Here is a 20048-nt window from a genome sequence, read left to right on the forward strand (position 1 = left end):
CAGATAGACAAACACACACACACACACACACACACACACACACACACACACACACACACACACACACACTATGAAGGTAAATCGATGTCAAAACACTTAGAAAGATGCGCAGCAGCGTGTGTGTGAACGCATGGTTATTTGTTATGCGTGCGTGCGTGCGTGCGTTGTCGTGCGCAGGTTGTATGTCACGCGTAACAAGAAGCTGCGTACATATGAAGCAGCGTGCGCACGTCTGTCTCTCACTGTTTGACAAATGTTGTTACGCGTTCACACGCACGTGCGGTCGCAGATTCTGATGCTGCGCGGCGGGAATTGATCTGCTGTGCGCAACTACTCCGCGTAACTTGAACGCGTAATGTAGTTGGCCTGTTCATTTCAGTCAACCAGGGGAGGCAACTACATTACACGCTCAAGTTACGCGGAGTAGTTGCGCACAGCAGATCAATTCCGGCCGTGCAGCATCAGAATCGGCGACCGCACGTGCGTGTGAACGCGTAACAACATTTGTCAAACAGTGACAGACAGACGTGCGCACGCTGCTTCATATGTACGCCGCTTCTTGTTACGCGTGACAGAGTCTGCGCACGTCGTTTCCGCGTACATGTGAGCGCCTGACAAAAATGTCCAATTATCTTCATGCGAGCGTTAATGCGTGCGTTCGCTAAAAAACGCATGAATGTTACGCGTAGTTACTCCGCGTAATGTGATCACAGGCGTGCAGCAGCCATCACGCGTGAACGTGCGCGTGAACGCGTGACCATTATAAGTCAATGAGGAAACTACATTACACGTCAGGCGCTGTGTGCTGCACAGGCGTCAAAGCACGCGGGTGTGACGCGTTCAGTTGATAGTTGCGCAAGTAATATGAAACGATTCTGACGCCATACGCACACATGCGCACACATTCTCACACACACACACACACACACACACACACACACACACACACACACACACACACAACACACAACACACAACACACAACACACAACACACACACACACACACACACACAACACACAACACACAACACACACACACACACACACACACACACACACGGCTAGTTTAGGCATGCAGGGTGTATTTCAGATTTTGTTAACTTTGCTGATTTCCCCTGGGCTTCAGACAACAGATGCTGATTTGATATGTGACAGGGGGACAAAAACAAAACTGTCAAGGCAGAGGAGAGAGGAGACACAGAGATGCAAAAAAGATACAGACAAAAATATTCAACAGGGACTGGCGGTGAGTTCCAATCAGGGATACAGAGAGGGGACGAAGAGAAGAGATGAAAAACAAAGCAGACCATTTGTTGAGCCGATTTGAGATCACTGTGGTCCCCCTTCTTATTGTATGCAAAAAGCTACAAGCAATGGTCCGACGACCCATTTGAATCTCACTGACTGAAGAAAGGTCACTTTGAGAGAGAAGGATAAAAAGGAAGAAGTATGGTAACCAACAAAAAAAGCTCTTTCCTAATTGAGAAAAATTGACAGGTAAAATCCATTCCAGCAATATTTCTTTTCCATGTGGCAGTTTCATTTTTTAGCATGCTAACTTCAGCAATGTGCATTGACCTTCAGGGCCTGTTCAAACTCACTCCATCACTGGTTGTCATTGAGAAAATGTCCTTTTGGAAAATATCCCAAAAGCAATGGGGGGACGATTGTTTTGCTGTTGCAAAAACATTGCAACACCGTGATACGGTCAAGCGCAGTGGCAGAAGCAGCACATTGAAAAATATCTGCTTCAATTTGTCATCATTAATGGACAAATTCAGTTTCAATCGATGGAAGTGTGGAGTAGATAAATGTACGGAGGTAAAGCAGCAGTATAAATTAGCCATGGCTTTGACAAAGATGGAGCAGAAAGAGGAATGAAGAAACGGCTGCAGCATATTCCATTCCCTTCCGAAGACATTTGTTAAGATATGTCCTGTACTATGAGTGCATATATTTTTATCACTTTGTCCCCAGGGGAAACTGAAGCATAAACCCTACCGTGCTCTACCTACTAAAACATAATTGGAAATATTTTATCCCTCTCATGTGCAAAAGGCATGGCATTGAACTCACATTCAAATACTAAGTTTGCACTTCCTTACAGCCTTTAAATTCATTTCTTTGTTGACGCTGAAAACAGAAATCCTAAGAAAAGCTCACATTAAAAAAAAAAGTGAATGAATTATCACACAAAAATGTCATTGCCAACACCCCTCTGCCACAAAAATGAATATATAATGCTCAGAAAAAGGATTGTGTTGTAGAGTGCACTAACACTTCCTGTGAAGTGGACCTTGCATTTCCATTTTAATATTGGCAGACAGTCTTCATAGTGACTATGAGTTGACATCCAGCTCAAATTTAAAATGTAAATTCTAACCGACTTTTATGCATGTTGAATGAGAACAAAACACAATTTGTTTTTTTTCAGTTGTCTTACAATATAATTGCCTCTCTTCTCTCTGCCAATGGAGGTACTAAGGAAATATAAACACAAGACGGAAAGCAGTAAAATTAGGAGGAGTAAAGAGTGAAAATGACTCGAGATGGAGGGGTAGAGAATGAAATAGGAGTGTAGAAGGGAATAGAAATAGATGGGAGCAGATAACAGACATTATTTCCCTCCAGCTGGGGTCTTTGTCTGGACGCAGTCAACTCTGAGAGTAACACACACACACACACACACACACACACACACACACACACAGAGATAGACACATAAAAACAACACGGAAACATACACACAGACATTGGTGTGCCAAAAAAAATGACTTTGTATGATTTTGTATATCCCAATATTTCAAAAGAAAGGGAAACTGAGCAGTAAGGGGGCAAGAAATGGTTTATATATATATATATATATATTTACAAAAAGAAAGAAACTGCAGCATGAGAAAAAAAAATCCCCAGCAGGAGTGGAGAGGTTAAAGACAAGTAAATCCATAGAGATAAGGCAGGATTGAGAGAGACAGCGAGTGAGGATAAAGTGACACAGATATGATCTCCAGGGGGTTGAGAGATAAAGTGACTGACAGAGAGGGAGAGGGGAAGATCAAATAGGAAACGACGGCGTTTTGAAACTGTGAATTTTGTGGCGAGGTCGAGAGAATAAAGAGAGCAGTAATGTTTAAGGTAAAGAATTGAGTAGAGAGGTAGAGATGTTCCATCTTTTTATCTTCCTGATACCGATTCCGATACCTGAACTTGCACATCAACCAATACCGAATAACAATCCGATACCAGTGCGTTAAAAACAAAAGCTAAAAGTCATAATTCTCTTTCTAATATCTAATTTCCTTCATACCCCCTTCCGAGGTATTTCGGATCGTGTGTCTGTATCAGAACAACTCTGTAGCGCAGTGGAGAGAAAAACAGATGGTGGAATAATGTGGGGAAGAGTTAGAGGGAGACACAGGTTGTATATTCCTCCTGGTCCGGCCTCATCACTTTTATTGCTTCACACATAAAAGTGTCATCTCTCATATTGAGCACAGCGGACATTGTAATATCACCTGCTGAGGTAATACACCACCGATGCAACATTACTCCCCATCTCTCCCAGCCTCTTATTTCTGCCTCATCTTTATCACCGCAGTGGCCTTTTGGTCTCTCGCAGCCTGATCCCCTCCTTCTGTGCTTTTTCCAACCCTCCCTCCATCGTTTTCTTTTCCTCTCAGCAAATACACCATAAGATGATTGTGCGATAGTCAATTGAACTGAGAGTCATTGAACGGAGGCCTGGGGCCAGACTGTAAGGTGAGTTTGAAGTTAAGTTGTGTCATTATTTGGTAAAGCCATTTCTATTTCTAACCAACCAAATGAATCAACACTTTAAAGGAGATGTTAGGATCAAGTCTATAATATAATATCCACTAGCTATGTGTATAGCGACGGTGTAATTTGTCACAAGACGGGACACAAGGAATGATTACCAGACTGATCCCAATATATAACGACACTTGAAAAAACACACATATTGCAACACACTATATATTGACTGTAATAATTCAACTATAAAAACTAGAATGTTACTTCAGTAGAATAAAAAATGTAACATTAAGTTCATTTTCAGTCGATTCACATGCCAACATACAAAACAGTCTCTAATGCCAAGTATATATATTCGAACAAATCACAGCACACACTCTTCTCTACACACACGCACGTACGCACACACACGCACACACACACACACGACCATTAATGGACAATCTCGTGTAATCTAATGATGGGCCGGTGTCTTGGAAGCAGCAGTCAGAGCTATTCCCTCCTTTACACGATGGCAATAATTATACTGGTTGGGGCTGCATGCACGCACACACACACACACACACACACGAGCACACAAGCACACACTAACACACACACACACACGAGCACACAAGCACACACACACACATAAAACCACCAGCTTGTCTGTTTGACAGCAGGGATTAGCAAGAAGAGGTGCAGCTAATGCTCGGTAACGAGACATCCAGCTTATCGCCCACAGAATCGTGAGTGTGTGTGTGTGTGTGTGTGTGTGTGTGTGTGTGTGTGTGTGTGTGTGTGTGTGTGCAAAGCAAGAGGGGGGATGGGGAGGGAGGGGGGGAGAGAGAGAGAGAGAGAGATAGCGAGCGAGAGAGAGAGTATTAGATGGGTCTACAGTATATTAGCTGCATGTTATTTGGACTTTAATGACATTGGTACCACATGTCTCAACCAGCGCTCTCTTTTTCTCTCCTCCCTCTCTCATTCTCTACTTGTTTCTCATCCGTTGGCTAGGTGGGAGTTTGCCATTGACAAGCCGTATAAAACACCACGACGATACCGATTAACCTGGTGATTTATAATAGTCAAATGGAAAATAACACATATAGCTGTAAGAGGGGATATGTGCATAATAATACATCCGTGTACACAGTGTAGATACACATGGATAGACAAGGGTATCATTAGAGAGATGTTTTCACTCTGATGGCAGGCGATGATGTAATCCACAGACATTGTTTATATTCTGAGCAGGAGAGTAAAAAAAACGCTGCTTGCCCTCTGAGTGTCCTGATGAACAATGTCAGCGTACAATGGTCTCTGAGTAGCAGTGTTTCTTCTGTGGCAGCCTATATCTGTGGTCACACTGTGTCCCCGGAGCTTGTGCATGCCTAAGGATTTGTTTAAACCCATGAATGTCCGCCATGGATTAGATAGTTCCCACATAAAGGCTTCATGCTACAATGGTCATAGTCTTTTTCACTTTGGAACGAGTGGCTACGGAATTGACTTTTGTTTTAGCAGGAGCAAAACATTGTTCTAGCTCTTCTCTGGAGGCAATGGTTTGTTTGTTTTTATTGATACTCCCTCGGCCTTGCAGCGAGCCTTGAGCAAGAGCAGGTTCTTTTGCACTCCTTGTGCTGGTGAGGTAGTATGTATTGAGAAGGTTTTTTACTTATTAGTCCACAGCGAGCCACGGCAATACAGATGATTCATTTAATACAAAGTAAATATCGATATGTTACACTGTATTCTTATCTGGTTTAATCTCGGCGCTGGTTAAAGATGTTTTATCACAGAAATGGTTAGGATTGCCCGATGAGTCTGAAGCAGTTGTAAGAACGTATTTCTGTCAAATAAATGTACAAGCGTCTATGAGTATTCACCTGCTACATAGATGCGTTGCCATGCATGTGAATGCCTCTATCTGTATTGAAATATCCTCCAAACAGGAAATAAACCTTAATGAGCCAAAGTAAAAGGATCTGAGTAAACAAATAAACATGCTGATCTCTCACAAACTTTTAAGTCTCTCTCTATCACTCTCTCTCTCTCTCTCTCTCTCTCTGACTTTCAATAATTTCCTTGCTCTCTGTCTCCCGTGTTGCTATGGTAACAAGCTGTGCGGGGGCTGTGATGCGGCACACATCACAACCGTCTCGCTGAGCTCACCGGAAGAGAGGGAAAGTGAGGGAGACGGAGACAAATGGGCGATGGGGTTTGGTGTATCTGTTTGCCGGGTAACTTTAGGTGTCACCCAGTTGACGAAATGCGTTGAAATAGATATTTGGATGTTGTACAGTTGTTAAATATAGAGATTTAATGGCCTGCACAGAATTGAGACGACATCTGCAATCTAAAAGCGGACACCAGAGGCATTCCAGGAAAGTAGAGATCGGATAAATGCTTCTGATAGGAAGATCGAGCACCCAATCCAGAGATAAAGTCACTGACAACACATCCATTTAGTCGCATTTAGTTAACAGCTTTCTCCATGGGATTTGAATTGGCAGGCCATGGACTTCTTTTCCCCTTCTCCTTCTTTCTTGTTTCTGAGATTTCATGTCATTGTTGGTCTGAGACCATGGATTGAAAGTGAAGTGGATTGAAAAAGTAGGCCGACGTAATTACATGTCAATTATAGATCGTCTCTTCAATCATATCTATTGTAAAAAGGTAAAATTATGCGTTTAGTTTGCTTTGTGCACGATCCAACAATGTGTCTCTGGGTTAACGTGACTGTGGATGCTTTCACACAGATTTCATTTTTCATACTTTGGTACACAAGCTAGTTTAATACAACATAATAGTTTATGTATTTGTATGGGCAGAGATTATAATGGATGAACTTCATGTATGCCAACATCTTTGTTTTCTCTGTTGATTTGGAACTGGATAATGAATCGTCAGGAGGCAGTGTAAGTAGGTCCATTTCCTAAATATATTAGGAAGAGTCAACCAAAGCAACCCAATTTCAGTTGACATTTCATTTAATTTGATGACCCATTTATTGCTGTAACCCTTTAACACATTAGGCATCTGAACAAACTCGCTGATGTGAAGAGCGAACAGAAGCATCTTTACTCAGCACACCAAGAAGAGCTGACTTCTTAAACACTGTATAATAAGACAAAGGAGAACAGTTAATGAAATACTGAGGATTAGTTGCATTCTTCCTCTCAGCCTGTGTCATATAATCCTATTTCTACCATTGATCCCATTTTCCTGTGCTGTTAATACAACAGCAGAACAAATATTTCAAAAATAGGGTATCTGAGAAAAACACTCGGCAGCTTTAATTTTTCCGTATCCACGTTTTTTGTTGCACTAGGGGTCTGCCGTTTCTCAGAGGCATCAACCGTCCTGTTTCTCTTAATTACCTTTGCCTGATTCAGACACAAAGCTAAATTAGGGGCCAATTCATTTCCTGTCCGGGGCACTTCAGGAGATGACAGGGCAACTCTTTACAGATTTCAAACGTGTGATGGACGACAAGCAATTGTATTTCAAAGAAGAGAGAAAGAGGCTCAAAAGGTGCCGGCGAATATTTAACTAAAGTAGGGAGACGAATAAAAGCCATGAGTGGAAATGTAATGAGTTGAACGGAATGAATAGTTTTGACATCAGAGGTTATTTGTGTCCTGATGAAAATCCTTAATTTATGTTTAAATGAATAGCAGTGCACGAGAAAGTACAGTTAAATGAATATTCAGAACGGTAGCATATCTCAAAAATTAAACAAAGGGGAACCCTTTAGGTTCCTGTGGGGATTACTATAACAGCGACTATAAAAAGGATTATTTTGGTATGCGTGTGTGAGTATGCTGAGCCACTACGCTGACGTAACACTCAGTTTAATCCCACAGTGTAAATCTCAGAAATTGAGCAGCAAAATGACGAACTGAGAGCTCACGACGGACTCACCAAACACACAACACAATTTGTTTCATGAACATGCAAATTCAGGACAGATATACATTTTTCCCCATCATTGTCTCTCTGCCTCATGTCTTCCTGTCTGTCTCCCCCTCCTACCCTCTGTAATTCCCAGCACTTTTCCCATTGGAGTGCTGAAAGAGGATAAGGCTATTCCCTGGGGGAGCAATAAGAGGATGAATGTGTTTGTAGGTGTGTTTGTGTCAGCCCATGCCTGTGTGCCAAGTGTATGTGTGTGTGGACACAGGCATGTTTTGCATGTAAGCCAACTGAATACAGGTATGTTTGTGTGTATAGTAGGGATATAGTGGGGAATGTGTGTCTACATCTTGTTGGCTAAGCGTGTGTGTGTGTGTGTGTGTGTGTGTGTGTGTGTGTGTGTGTGTGTGTGTGTGCAGGTCAGGCAAGCTACATATGGAAAACCTCTTAATTCCCTGTCAAGAGACTTTGGAATATCCATTAGAAATGCCTGCATATTCTTCTTTTGTTCTTGAATCCTCCTCCTGCAGAGCAATCACTAGCAGTCATGAATCAGTCCTTTCAGTGGGAACAGAAATAAAGATGAAGGGGATGTGCAGCAACAGAACTGCTTAATGATTTGATTTTTTTTTTTAAATCCAAACCACTCGCGTGTTAAAGCACTCAAAAGGATGACTTTTTTTTTGACTAACCAGAAAGGATTGCTACAATCAGCCTATATATTGCTAACATCAATGCTGTACATTGGACCATGTAAGCAACAACATTAAAATGTCACTTCAGTGTGAATTTTAATATGTCCTTTAAGCTCTGGCTTCACCGAATCCTCCAAGGAAGGAAAAAACAAGTAAACAACACCTCACAGGAAGTGTGAATACTCAGTGTTCCTTGATAAGAAAAAAAAACATCAACTGTTCTCAAGTATATGATTTAAATTAGTAATATTTATATTTTGCAGAAACGTAATCATGACTCATGACGAGTGGGAAGACAGATTTTTTTTAGAGGGCAAATAGAGAGAAAACTGGTGGGTTATTTGTCAATTATAACCATTGTAAGTGTTAGTGGAGTTTAAATTCCCTGGCTTGAAATAACCTACCCCCAATTTACCATGTACCACTGGAACAGGATCAATGCATCATTAGACTACCACAAGTTGTTGTGATGTAATGCTGTTTCAGTGGCTTCAACATTCCATTAAAAATAATGCACAGCTAAAATCCTAATGAAAGACATTGAAATATTGTTGTCAAAGTTGTTTTAAATCGCACAAATCACTTTTCCATCTCAAATGTCTTTATAAACGTCACTATTTTGTGGACTTATTCTGTATGTTCACAGAGATGACATCAGTCAGTCAGTCCTCTTCCATTCAAGTTAATTAGCCACAACGAACCGCACCAGGGATTAAACCGCACCAGAGCTTTACTAAATGTTGACCGGCTGCCTTATTGTCTTTCTCATTTATATTCTAATCACGTATGGAGTGAATACATCAGCACTGTACCTCAAATTAAATAATTATTTACACCAGTGTCTTCAAGCAGCTCTGCAGGCTCTCATCCTGATGGCCTAAATACGATCATATGATAAGATCCCTGAACACAAAACTAGCAACTTATTGTTGTACATTTTGTATTTGAATGTGTTTTTAAATGTGCATGGCTGTTAGCTTGTTACCTGGATCAAACTACATCATAAACAAAAACTGATAAGCTGTTGTCCTGGTTATCGCTGTAAGTCTTCCCACGTCAATAAACATTCATGAGCAGACAAGTTAAACATAGAGTCTAGAAAGTAAACAATGCTTTTGTGTTTTTTTGGGAGGAAAGAATACACAAAAGGAGAGTGAAGTGTCAAAAAGACAGGAGAAGCAGGAGAAAGGAAAGGAGATTGAATAAAGAATTCTCTGATATTGAACAGTTTCAGTTCAGTAGCCTTTTGATCGGCTGTCTTAGAGGACTTCACCCAAACTGACAGCGGAAAATGAAAGTCAAGGTAGAGTTTCACCTTAAACTTGCTGGGTTTTTTTATGTGGTTGACATGTATGACACCAAGTAAGAAAGAGATCCAAGCAACTTTGCCTCAAAAGTTCCCAGACTAAAGGGCTCGATGCACAAAAGACTGTCAATAACAATGACAACAACACATGTCAACTCCAGTGGAAGCAAATGGTTCAGACACGTCGCTAAAAATGTGCATATTTGTCAAATAACGGAGTGTTTTATTTAATATTAAATCATTTTCAGGTTAAGGTTTCTTGGCCGTGGTTGGCGTTGACTTAATATTAAAAACTGCCCGTGTCAAGTTCACATCGTGTCACAGCTTAACAGATGAGCTCCATATCATAAGTCCATATCACAGTCAAGGGGCAGACATGTCTGTAATAACAGCACCAAAGAGAGGACCAAACTGTCTAGATGTTTTTAATCCAATGAGTGATTGCTTGAGCTACAGAAGATAGTGAACTAGTGGTCATCCCCGAAATTACATCAAGACTTCGGCTGCAGTATTTTCTAAACATTTCCAGAACAGATTCATTCATTCCCAAAGCTAGATGCCCCTGTTCAGCCTATTGGGAACAAGATTAGAGTTACATTTTTAAACCCAGTTCAAACACGTTTCCATGTTCGCTCACATTTCAGAAACAGTATCAACAGTGTGCGAGTGTTGAAATGTCTCCCGCAATGGACCTCCAGAGAGAAGCCATAAAGCCACACACCATCTATTGATCTTACAACCTTTACCGATGAGACCGCACCATGGGGAGATCACTCACTCAAAACCCTTACACAGGAAGTCACTCAATCACACACACACCCCTGCGTACACGCACAGTGTCTCACATTTACATATTAAAGATGCACAAAATCAACACACTGTCAATTCAAAATACACACACACACATACACACGCACATCCACACCCCTGCCAATACACATTAAAAACAAATTTAGCTTAAGCCTCTCCATCTCCATCCATCATTCTCCATATTCCCCTGTGTTTAATTACCAGCTGTCTTTTATTGCATTGGTTTCATTCCACCAATTAAATGACATGAAACAGCTCCTGTTTTAATCAAGGGTAAATTAACATGATATTAGCAAACATTAAACAGCTCCATACTCCAAAGTAAATCCCAGTCAGGAATAGACCTTGTTTGTGTGTGCATGTGTGTGTGTGTGTGTGTGTGTGTGTGTATCAGCTCCTCTGTGTGTCAATGTGTGCCTGTGTAAATGGGTGTGTATGCAAGGGCAGATACATCCCAAACCCAGCGGTGATGCGGTGATACTCCTACTGTGAACAATTTGCTTTTCATGTCTGACACAAAAAGTTGTATTACCATGATATGTAAATGAAACACACACACACACACACACACACACACACACACACATGCACACACACACCACGTCTTCTCTGCTCTGCCCTCAAGTGTGAACATCTTCTCCCTTCTTTCCCATTCCTTGCCTTTCTGCATCTTTCCTTCCCCCTCCTTGCTCTGTTTGCCTGCTCTGCCTTCACCACGTCTTTGATCTCCTTTCACGGCCACACCGGTGTACAATCCACTAAAAATCTATTTTAAAAGGCGGGCAGCTTCGAGACGTCTCAGTGCCACAAGATGTCGTTTAACCTCTCTCGTTCAAATTTCTCTCAATTTAAAACCACGAGGAAGCACGGCGATAAGAGACCGCTGTGGTGTGAAGTGGGATACTGCAGGGATCCGACCTCTGTTAAATGATCAGTTCAGTGTCTCAGCTCGCATACATCACACTCACACTTCACAAAAAAAAAAACTCCAGCAGCTGGATTCAGAGAGGGACACAGTGACAGAGAGACGATGAGATCAAGTCTCAACTGAGAGGAAACAAAAAAAGGAACTCGACGGATAAGGAAAAAGATTATTAATAATGAGAGAGAGTCTGACAAACATTGGAAATGTGGCAAAACAAGAGAGAAGAGGACATAGGGGTCAGCACAGAAGTGTTTTCACTGAAATGAATTTCAGTGAATTGGCCATTAGCATGATCAATAAGCTCCTCTTCTCACAGTGCTGGATGCAGTTAGTATCACTCTCAATATGGATTGCTTTATTTTAGAAAAGAAAAACTGGTACACATTTCCCGACAGTAACACACACACATATGGAGATGCACCCACACATGCACATAGCCATTCACATAAACACATGCGCATGCGCCACAAATCACCCCAGCTGCTATGCTAGATTCATCCAAATATGGTAGAGGATATTTCCATGGCAACAGCAGGCAGAAGGGGTGCAGACTTGCGCTGGATGATCTCAAGAGAATGTGTGCTTTTTTTACTTTTAATTCAAACTTTTCTCTTTCAATTCATTGAACAGGATAGCCTTTTGTTCAGCACGGTCTGAATATCTTGCCTCTTATGAAAACGCAGAGAATCCAGCAATGGTTGCATACTGGCTGCCATGGAAATAGAACTACAGTGCTTGGGCAGTAAAGTTGAAATTTACATGCATTGGCTTTAATCTATTATGTTGTGGCATCATTTTGTAATTTTAACCAATGTTCAACTTGGGTCTCCTCATCGAGGAGATACGCAGCCCAGAGAATGAAAAGTCTGTTGCTGCAAAAACAGCTGCAAATGAAAAAATGCAGCCATTTATAAATAGCACTGGTGGAGCGAACATACAATAACAGGTAAAAGGCAGACGGTGCTTGGGAGGAAAAAACTGAAATGACTAACCATAAAATACAGAGATGCTGTGAAGTCAACCATAAGATAAGTCATAGCTGTTATCACTGCATGTCTGGATGGACATTGTGAGGATGGACAGTGCCTTTTGTGTGAGCTGGTGTGTATACACGAAGGGAAATACCATCTTAAAGTCCTGCTGCCTGACCTAATGAGCCATACATCTATACAATAACTCCATGCGGTAGCGCATACTGTAGCTTTGTCTGGTACAGTGTACAAACACACACACACCCGATCGGCAATCATTCTATTATATGTCATTTATAGGAATAAGGATTTGTGAAGCTTTTTGAGACTAACAAGTCAGACATTTGTCCATATTTGCCAGAGGGCCGTTCCAAACAGGCATCATTCAACTAAAAAACAGTTTGCACTAATAAAATATGTATTTCGAGGGATGGTTCTTAAGTATGACTGCAAAATATGGCAGTTTTACAAGACCTCATTTGAATTTGACAAAGGAGAGGATGTTTCATTTGAAGACAGATAAGAGCTTATTTAGTTGATTTAGAGAAAATCTATTGACATGAGGGCATGTGAATTTGTGCCTGTGTGCATGTGTAGGTATAGATGTGTAAGTGTGTGTGTGTGTGTGTGTGTCTGTGTGTGTGTGTGTGTGTGTGTGTGTGTGTGTGTGTGTGTGTGTGTGTGTGTGTGTGTGTGTGTGTCCCATGGGACTAGATATTTATCTCGGCCCAGCTTTTCATTAATGGGTCTGTAGCCTGCTGGCACTATGAGGAATTATAGGACTGAAGCAATCAATACATTTAGGCTCCAAATACAGATGGTGTGTGTGTGTGTGTGTGTGTGTGTGTGTGTGTGTGTGTGTGTGTGTGTGTGTGTGTGTGTGTGTGTGTGTGTGCGTGTATTTTCTAGGGATGTGGTAGATAGCCTCAGGAGCTGATGTTGGTTTATTACAATTATCTCTAGAAGAACATAAAACCCTAAAACCAGAAAAGGTGAAACAGTCTTTTCACAATTGACAACAATGAAAGGGCAATAATGTAAATAACAATCAATGGCAGTATTCTTAATGCCCTTCCAAGGCCTTCACTGCACAATCTTGGCTTCACACTACATGACTTTCAGAGTTGTCAGATTGCTGTACTATTCACACTACACAGCTTCCTGTCTTGTAGTCAGGAGTCTAGAAGTCATTGGGGTTTTCACTCCACATGACTGACTAAAGTGACACAGGCTCACACACACTACAAGATCTTCTACCAGGAGGAGTATTGACTGGTCTCCGAACTACATTTTCTCCTGAAAACACATGCAAGAAGTGACGTAATACAATGCGTCATGATTGTTGTTATTGGCCCACCTGTTCTTAAAATAGCCTGTTTCCAATTTACTTTTTATAGCCTGTTTCCTCTAGGTGCAACAAAAACTTTGGTTTGTGTTGCAAATGCTGAGCCAATGCTGATTCGCCTCTGATCTGTGGCTTTTCAGGATTCAGGGAGAATCCAAACATTCATCTTAAATGAATGTACAGCATCCAGCACACAGTCCGTCTCAATAGTGAAAATGCAATCTAGAGATCTTGTAGTCGTCTATTCTATTAATGACCGTGCTTATCTGCCCTAGGTAACTGAATAATCTTCTGTGTGCTCTTGTGGTAATGTAATTATCCTGGTGTTAAACGGGTGTCTGCCCAACTGGGCTAATCAGAAGTTCCTTCCACAGACCTCCAGTGAGCAGCGCATCCACCCGTGACCGTCTCCAATTTACAACTACAGTCCGTTTATGATACTGAAGCTAACGAAGGCTGATATTCAATTAACCATCCTAATCAAGACAGACTGGCCAGAGACGGAGGACTAAATTATATACTGTACTGCAAAAATAAAATAAAACAAGCTTTAAGGTTTTATATTCAGCGTTATAAAACATTGTTCTTGTGGAAAGCCAAATGGTTGGAGAGTTTTAGTTGATTTAAATGTTTTTTCAGTGACCATTGCCTATGAAATGTGGGAGACTGTTCAACTCGTTTTCAAGATGGTGTTGCATAATTCAAGAACAGTTTTGGAAGTAATAAGGCGATTCATTTTAATTTTAACAGATGATTTCAACTATAATTCCAGGATAACTTCTAAGATTTAATATCAAATTTTATTTGGTTGTTGTTGTTGTGAACGTGGAATAAACCGCAAATCGCTGTGCTGAATTTCAGAGCCAATGTGGTGTGCCAAAAATATCTTTTCATCATTTTTTTTCTTTTCTTCCTAATTGGGAGTGTCCAGTTCAGGATGACATGCGGTCGTTGCCACTGCTTATTTTACTGGGGAGAAGTTAGACAGCCACATGCTACAGCAGCTGCTTCTTTTTGACCTGAAAGCAATGAGCTTCAACAAAAGAGTGGAATGTAAGTCTGTAGCTCTCCTTAATGCAGGTGCTCTGAATAACCATTTAGTGATGGTAACAATGACAAACCGGGCGACAAGCACCCTGAACAGTTTCCAACTCGCCAAAACCACAAATTGGGTTTATTGCAATGAGTCTCTCTTTTTCTCTGTACAATACAGCGATTAAAAACCACCTTGCATGGCCAGTTTGTCATTGGAAGTGTTGCTCAAGCGTCTTTGACGTAGTTATGTCGTTAAATAGCACTGGAAATGGTATTTTTTCCTATGGAACCGGATAGGGTGAAACAAAAACATGAAAACATGTAATAAAGTCATCATGACTTAACTCAGTTATATTGTCAAATCACACAAACTGTAACTACACTGTACATTTCTCCCACTTGGCTATTTTCCTCTATGCTCTGATCTCCATCTCTCTCTTCCACTCATACGCTGAAGGAGCCAGCTAATCTTACAACAAATGTTATACATAAACACGTGGAATGCACTTTAACCCAGCCTTTGCCATTTTCACACAGTACTACAGCAACGATCAAAGCTTGCAACAGACGTTTTACAAGTTGTTTTTTTTCCCCATCTACTCTCATTTGCATATGTCAAGTGAAGCGTAGGGCAGAGTGTGTGCATGTGAAGCCCATGGGGCCAGGTGTTTCTGAAGCTCTGGTTGTTAGATTGTGTATCATTAAAAAAAGCCTATAGCAGCTTTAATTTAAAAAAATTGCATTCTATTTCCGAATGCACAAAAAAAGTCTGCCCTACTGAGAATTATTATTTTTAGGAGCTTCCATTATATTTCTACTGCTAACCACTGACCAAAACCTAATCCCAGTAATTGAAAAAGGAGGGGAACGCCTTGGTGTTACAGCTGTGGGCCACCATTCAAAACAGATGTGCTGAACTAACACGATCCATCAAACTGTCTGTATTGTAAAAAGTCACAACTTAAACACAACTCAACGCAGAATATCAATGTTATGACATGACTTGGTTTCTCTCCATCATTCCACCTGAATCTATCATTGCATGACCAACCCAATCAACAGGATACACAGAGTATCTTAGTTTAATACTTTACCTCCCTCTCAGCAGGATGACGACGATGATGGATGCGGATGAAGGCGATGATGATGATGAGCAAGATGACGTGATGGTAATGAGCATCATGGTGGCGATGACAACAAATATGATGCTGGCTACGATTTAGTTGTGCAGATCACTACAGGAAGAGTAGAATATAGAATTGAATAGAATTGCATTTGTGGCATTATAATGGGAAATACATGATAATGTTAAAAAATATATTTTCTCTGCATATTGGCTGGCATGGGTGTTAACATTATTATTCATCATATGTACATCACATACACAGTTGTCATGGCAACAAAGGGGCTACGACGAAATGTCCATATACACACACATACATACATGTTTATGCACAGATGCAGATATAAACAGCACATTTTTTAAAAACAGGATCCATCTAAGTGAAAACCGCCACCGAAATTCAAACAGTCCATGTGTGTTCTGGTGAACGTGTTAGGGGCAACAATGTCTCTTGCCCTACAGTTTGAATGGCTACTACAGTATACAGCACTGTTTCCTTCACCCTTCTGTAACAGAGGCAGGGCACCGTCCACTGGATTAATGACCTCATCCACTAACATCAATAGTAATGAATGCACATTTATGAAATAAAGAAACCAAACTGATTACAAAAGGAGAAAAATATAAATCAGCTAATTGCAGTGATCAATTCAGCTCATCAGTCACTTGGCTGAAATGAATTTGAAGTGGATATTTACCACATGGGTTATTCTTATATTAATGTTGATAACTCTATCTAATCCTTCATGGCTCTCATAACAAGGTTATGTTAGAGAAGAGCGCAGGGCCACAGCTTTGCCTCTCCATCTGCCCTCCAAAACATCCAGTGGCTGAAATCCCCAGTGGATCACACAGTGTGAATATAGCTGCCTGGCTACATAACATGGAACATAGAGAATTGATGTTTTTACTGATCAAATCAAGCACCCATTGACACATCTCCATCATACAGAAAATGTCCTTGGGGGAACCCTGTAGTGTTTATCCCTTATGTATGGCTATACCACTGCTCAACATAATACAGTGATCAGAACTTTGCAGCTCCACTGACCTGCCGATGAGCAGGAACTCTCCTACCAGCCCCTGGCGTCTCATGGCCATGAGGATGTTGCGGACAGTCATGCCTTCACAGAAACACGCCACCACCCTGGCCTTGGGCAGGTGGCCCCTCAGTCTCTCCAGCAGCCGATCAAAGCTCTGCTCTCCGGCATTGCTCCAGATTTTGCCTGGGAAAACCACGCCAGAGAAATATAAACACGCTTTGTTATGAAAGTGATACATTTGGATCTCTGTCGCTTCATGTCTTGTGAAGTGTGATTTTCTTTTGGGGTTTCTCTCTATCACTGTGCTCAAGTGTCAACCACCTGACACCCACAGAGTGAAATTAATCTTCAAGGTAATGCAAAAAAAAAAAGTAGGCCGATCTTTATGTTTAAATACAATGCATGTCTTCTTGTTTAGTAAATGTCTGTAAGCTGGAAGCTGTAAGGTAAATTCAATTTAACTGCTGACACCATGGTGTCCTTGTTTGACAAGATGAAAAAGGTAATTAGATGCAAGTGCTGCCTTTTGCCGTTTGTGTGAAACTATACACACACATTGAAATTCAATACAGTTTTTCACTTGAATAGACATTTCCATAATGTTTGGTATTAATATTGCTTAGTATCTGTGGTTGTCTTGGCATGAGTATCTTACCAGAGTGGGCAATACAGATGCCCTCCTTCGCTGCCATGTCCTTGAAAGCTTCCATCCCACTTTCACCATAGTTGCCTGAAGAAGAAAAAAAGAAACGAAGGGGAAGGGTGAGGGTTATCTAATAAATTGAGTTTCATCGGATGATAGATGGTTAGATAGATGGATCAAGGAGCAACATGTAGTCAATGTGTCCTAAACTAGCATTAAAGTGATCAAAGTGACCCTGCTTCTCACTTGATTTAGTCTGAGATAAATACTTGCATGCATACATATGAAGGCGTACATAATGACAATGAACATTATTGATTCAATTCAAGTTACGATTAACTTGAGCAAACTATCACACATCGTCTAGTTCTACCTTATACACAACATCTTTTTGGTGGAAAAGATGACAGTTGATCCAATCTCATTTTCAAAAACTTGCCCACTGCAGTAACTGGCCTGCTACTGCTCTACTCATGAAAGCTCAAATTTATGTCAGAGAAACCATCTCCCCACTGTGGCACCCTTTTCTTTGCCAGAGAAAGTGGGTGACCTGGAATTTATGCTAATGAGTGGTTGTACACACTGACAAAAAAGATGATAGGATTTCCCTCTTCAATGTCTCTTCCTCTCCCTTTTATCTTTTTGCCCTTCTCTGTGTTGATTGGAGAAATATTTTTCCACCAGCATTTGTTTTCTCACTCAATTAGATTGTTAAAGCTGCTAATGTAAGGGGGGAATCCTTTTTCCTGAGTGATGTATGTTATCAGCAAGAGAATGTAGTATACTTAGATATCAATGATCTGTTCTCTACATACGTTTATGAGTAAAAAGAAGAGGAAGGGGGAAACAGTGATCAAATGGAAGGATAGACATAAGGGAAATCATGTCAGGAAAGGAGAGCACACAGAGATAGAACGAAGAAAGAGTGGGAGAGGAAATGTACACAGAAAGTATATGAGGTCCAGCAATCCCTGACCGCTACTGCATCAAAGTGTGTGTGCGTGCGTGTGTGTGTGTGTGTGTGTGTGTGTAGCCAAGCCAACGATGAGTGTGTTGGAGCGAAGTGTAAAGTCCTGTAATTAGTGTCTCAGTGAGAGGAATAGCAGACAGATGGTACAGACCATACTTCCCCTGCACACACACACACACACACACACACACACACACACACACTCGTGCACAAACGCACACATTAATACTGTTACCATCATCAAAATCGATAAAGCTTGTAACCTACTTCACTCTGGTCTCGAAAGGGATTTATGTGTGAGACATCTCTCTCTCTCTCTCTCTCTCTCTCTGTCTCAAACACACATGTACTCCTTGCTACTTTACATTACTAGCACGCTCTCACACAAATACGCTTACACTCCCATCCCACCCCAATAAAAAAAAATTCACCCACGCACATTCATCTGGATTAGATACACTGTAGACTACAAACAGAATTGAAGTCAGTCTGTCTTATCTTCCTAACAAATGGCGCCCAAATTCACCTGATTTTACAGTGTACTTTTCCAGCAAGCATTGAAATCCTTATCCACACATACACATTAAGGCGTGCAGACCAATTTGTCTCTTGATTTGAAGAATTTTGACCTTGTATGTCAAGCATGTCACAATGTCATTTATGTCACTCATCATCAAATGGATTAATCATCTTTGAAATGGACTGTTAAGTGCAAAGCAGAGTGAAAATAAAAAAACAATTGTGGGAGAGCCCTCATTTTCAATGGTGCTGAGGTTTATACAATACATGCAGACACAACTAAAATCAAATAGCAATAGAAGAAGAATACACTGTATATGTGTTTGAGTTGTAAAACTACATAAGAAAACACAAAAAAACAAAAACAAAGATGCTTATGATAAAAAACATTAGCAATTGAACATTGGAATTGTCTCAATTGGTTGACATAGCATCCACAAACTCTAAAAACTGTTCAATCTTAAGACTTTGTGAACGGGTGAATTTTTACACACTCTGAGGGTTGGACTATAATGAATCATAAAATGCAATAGGCACTATAAAATTACCATTTGTTTCATCACCTCTACCAAAAAAAATAAAGCTGGGACATCCAGCACCGACATTGCACAGTCACAACCTCTCGGTTTTCTTTATCCCCCTTTGTGCTTTTGTCCCTTTTACATCTTGCTGGTCTCCTAGACAAAGCTGTGCCTCTGTAATCCCTAAATCTAAATCGACCATTTCAACACAAAATAACAAAACAGCTTCAAGTAAACATTTAAAAAAAAACATGAAAGATAAAAAATGGAACAGAAAAACAAAAACCCGTTCTCACTGTGTACTCCTCATGTATGCGCCTCTACTCAGTTCTCCTTTGATCTCTCCTCCTCAACGCTTTATTCATGACATATATTGCAATATATTACAACACGCAATCGAATGCAAAGCTGCGAGTCCACTGCTCCTCCTCTAGACATTTCTACCCCCTCCCTTTCTCGCCAAGATACAGAC

The 20048-nt window shown here is 40.9% G+C and overlaps 1 protein-coding gene across 1 annotated transcript in view; it reads right to left on the reverse strand.

Annotated features, from left to right (window-relative positions):
- The window catches only part of grm5b (glutamate receptor, metabotropic 5b), a gene marked incomplete at its 3' end in the record, with an annotated part of 44355 nt that overhangs the window by 18555 nt on the left and 5752 nt on the right, over positions 1-20048 (reverse strand). The window contains exons 4-5 of the mRNA XM_084019210.1: positions 17579-17653; positions 16932-17106 (exon numbers count right to left, since the gene is read on the reverse strand). Of these exons, the coding sequence (XP_083875336.1) occupies positions 16932-17106; positions 17579-17653 (250 nt within the window). The remainder of the gene's footprint in view (positions 1-16931; positions 17107-17578; positions 17654-20048) is intronic.

Source organism: Eutrigla gurnardus, assembly GCF_963514095.1.
Source record: "Eutrigla gurnardus genome assembly, chromosome: 10".
In the NCBI taxonomy this organism is placed as follows: Eukaryota; Metazoa; Chordata; class Actinopteri; order Perciformes; family Triglidae; genus Eutrigla; species Eutrigla gurnardus.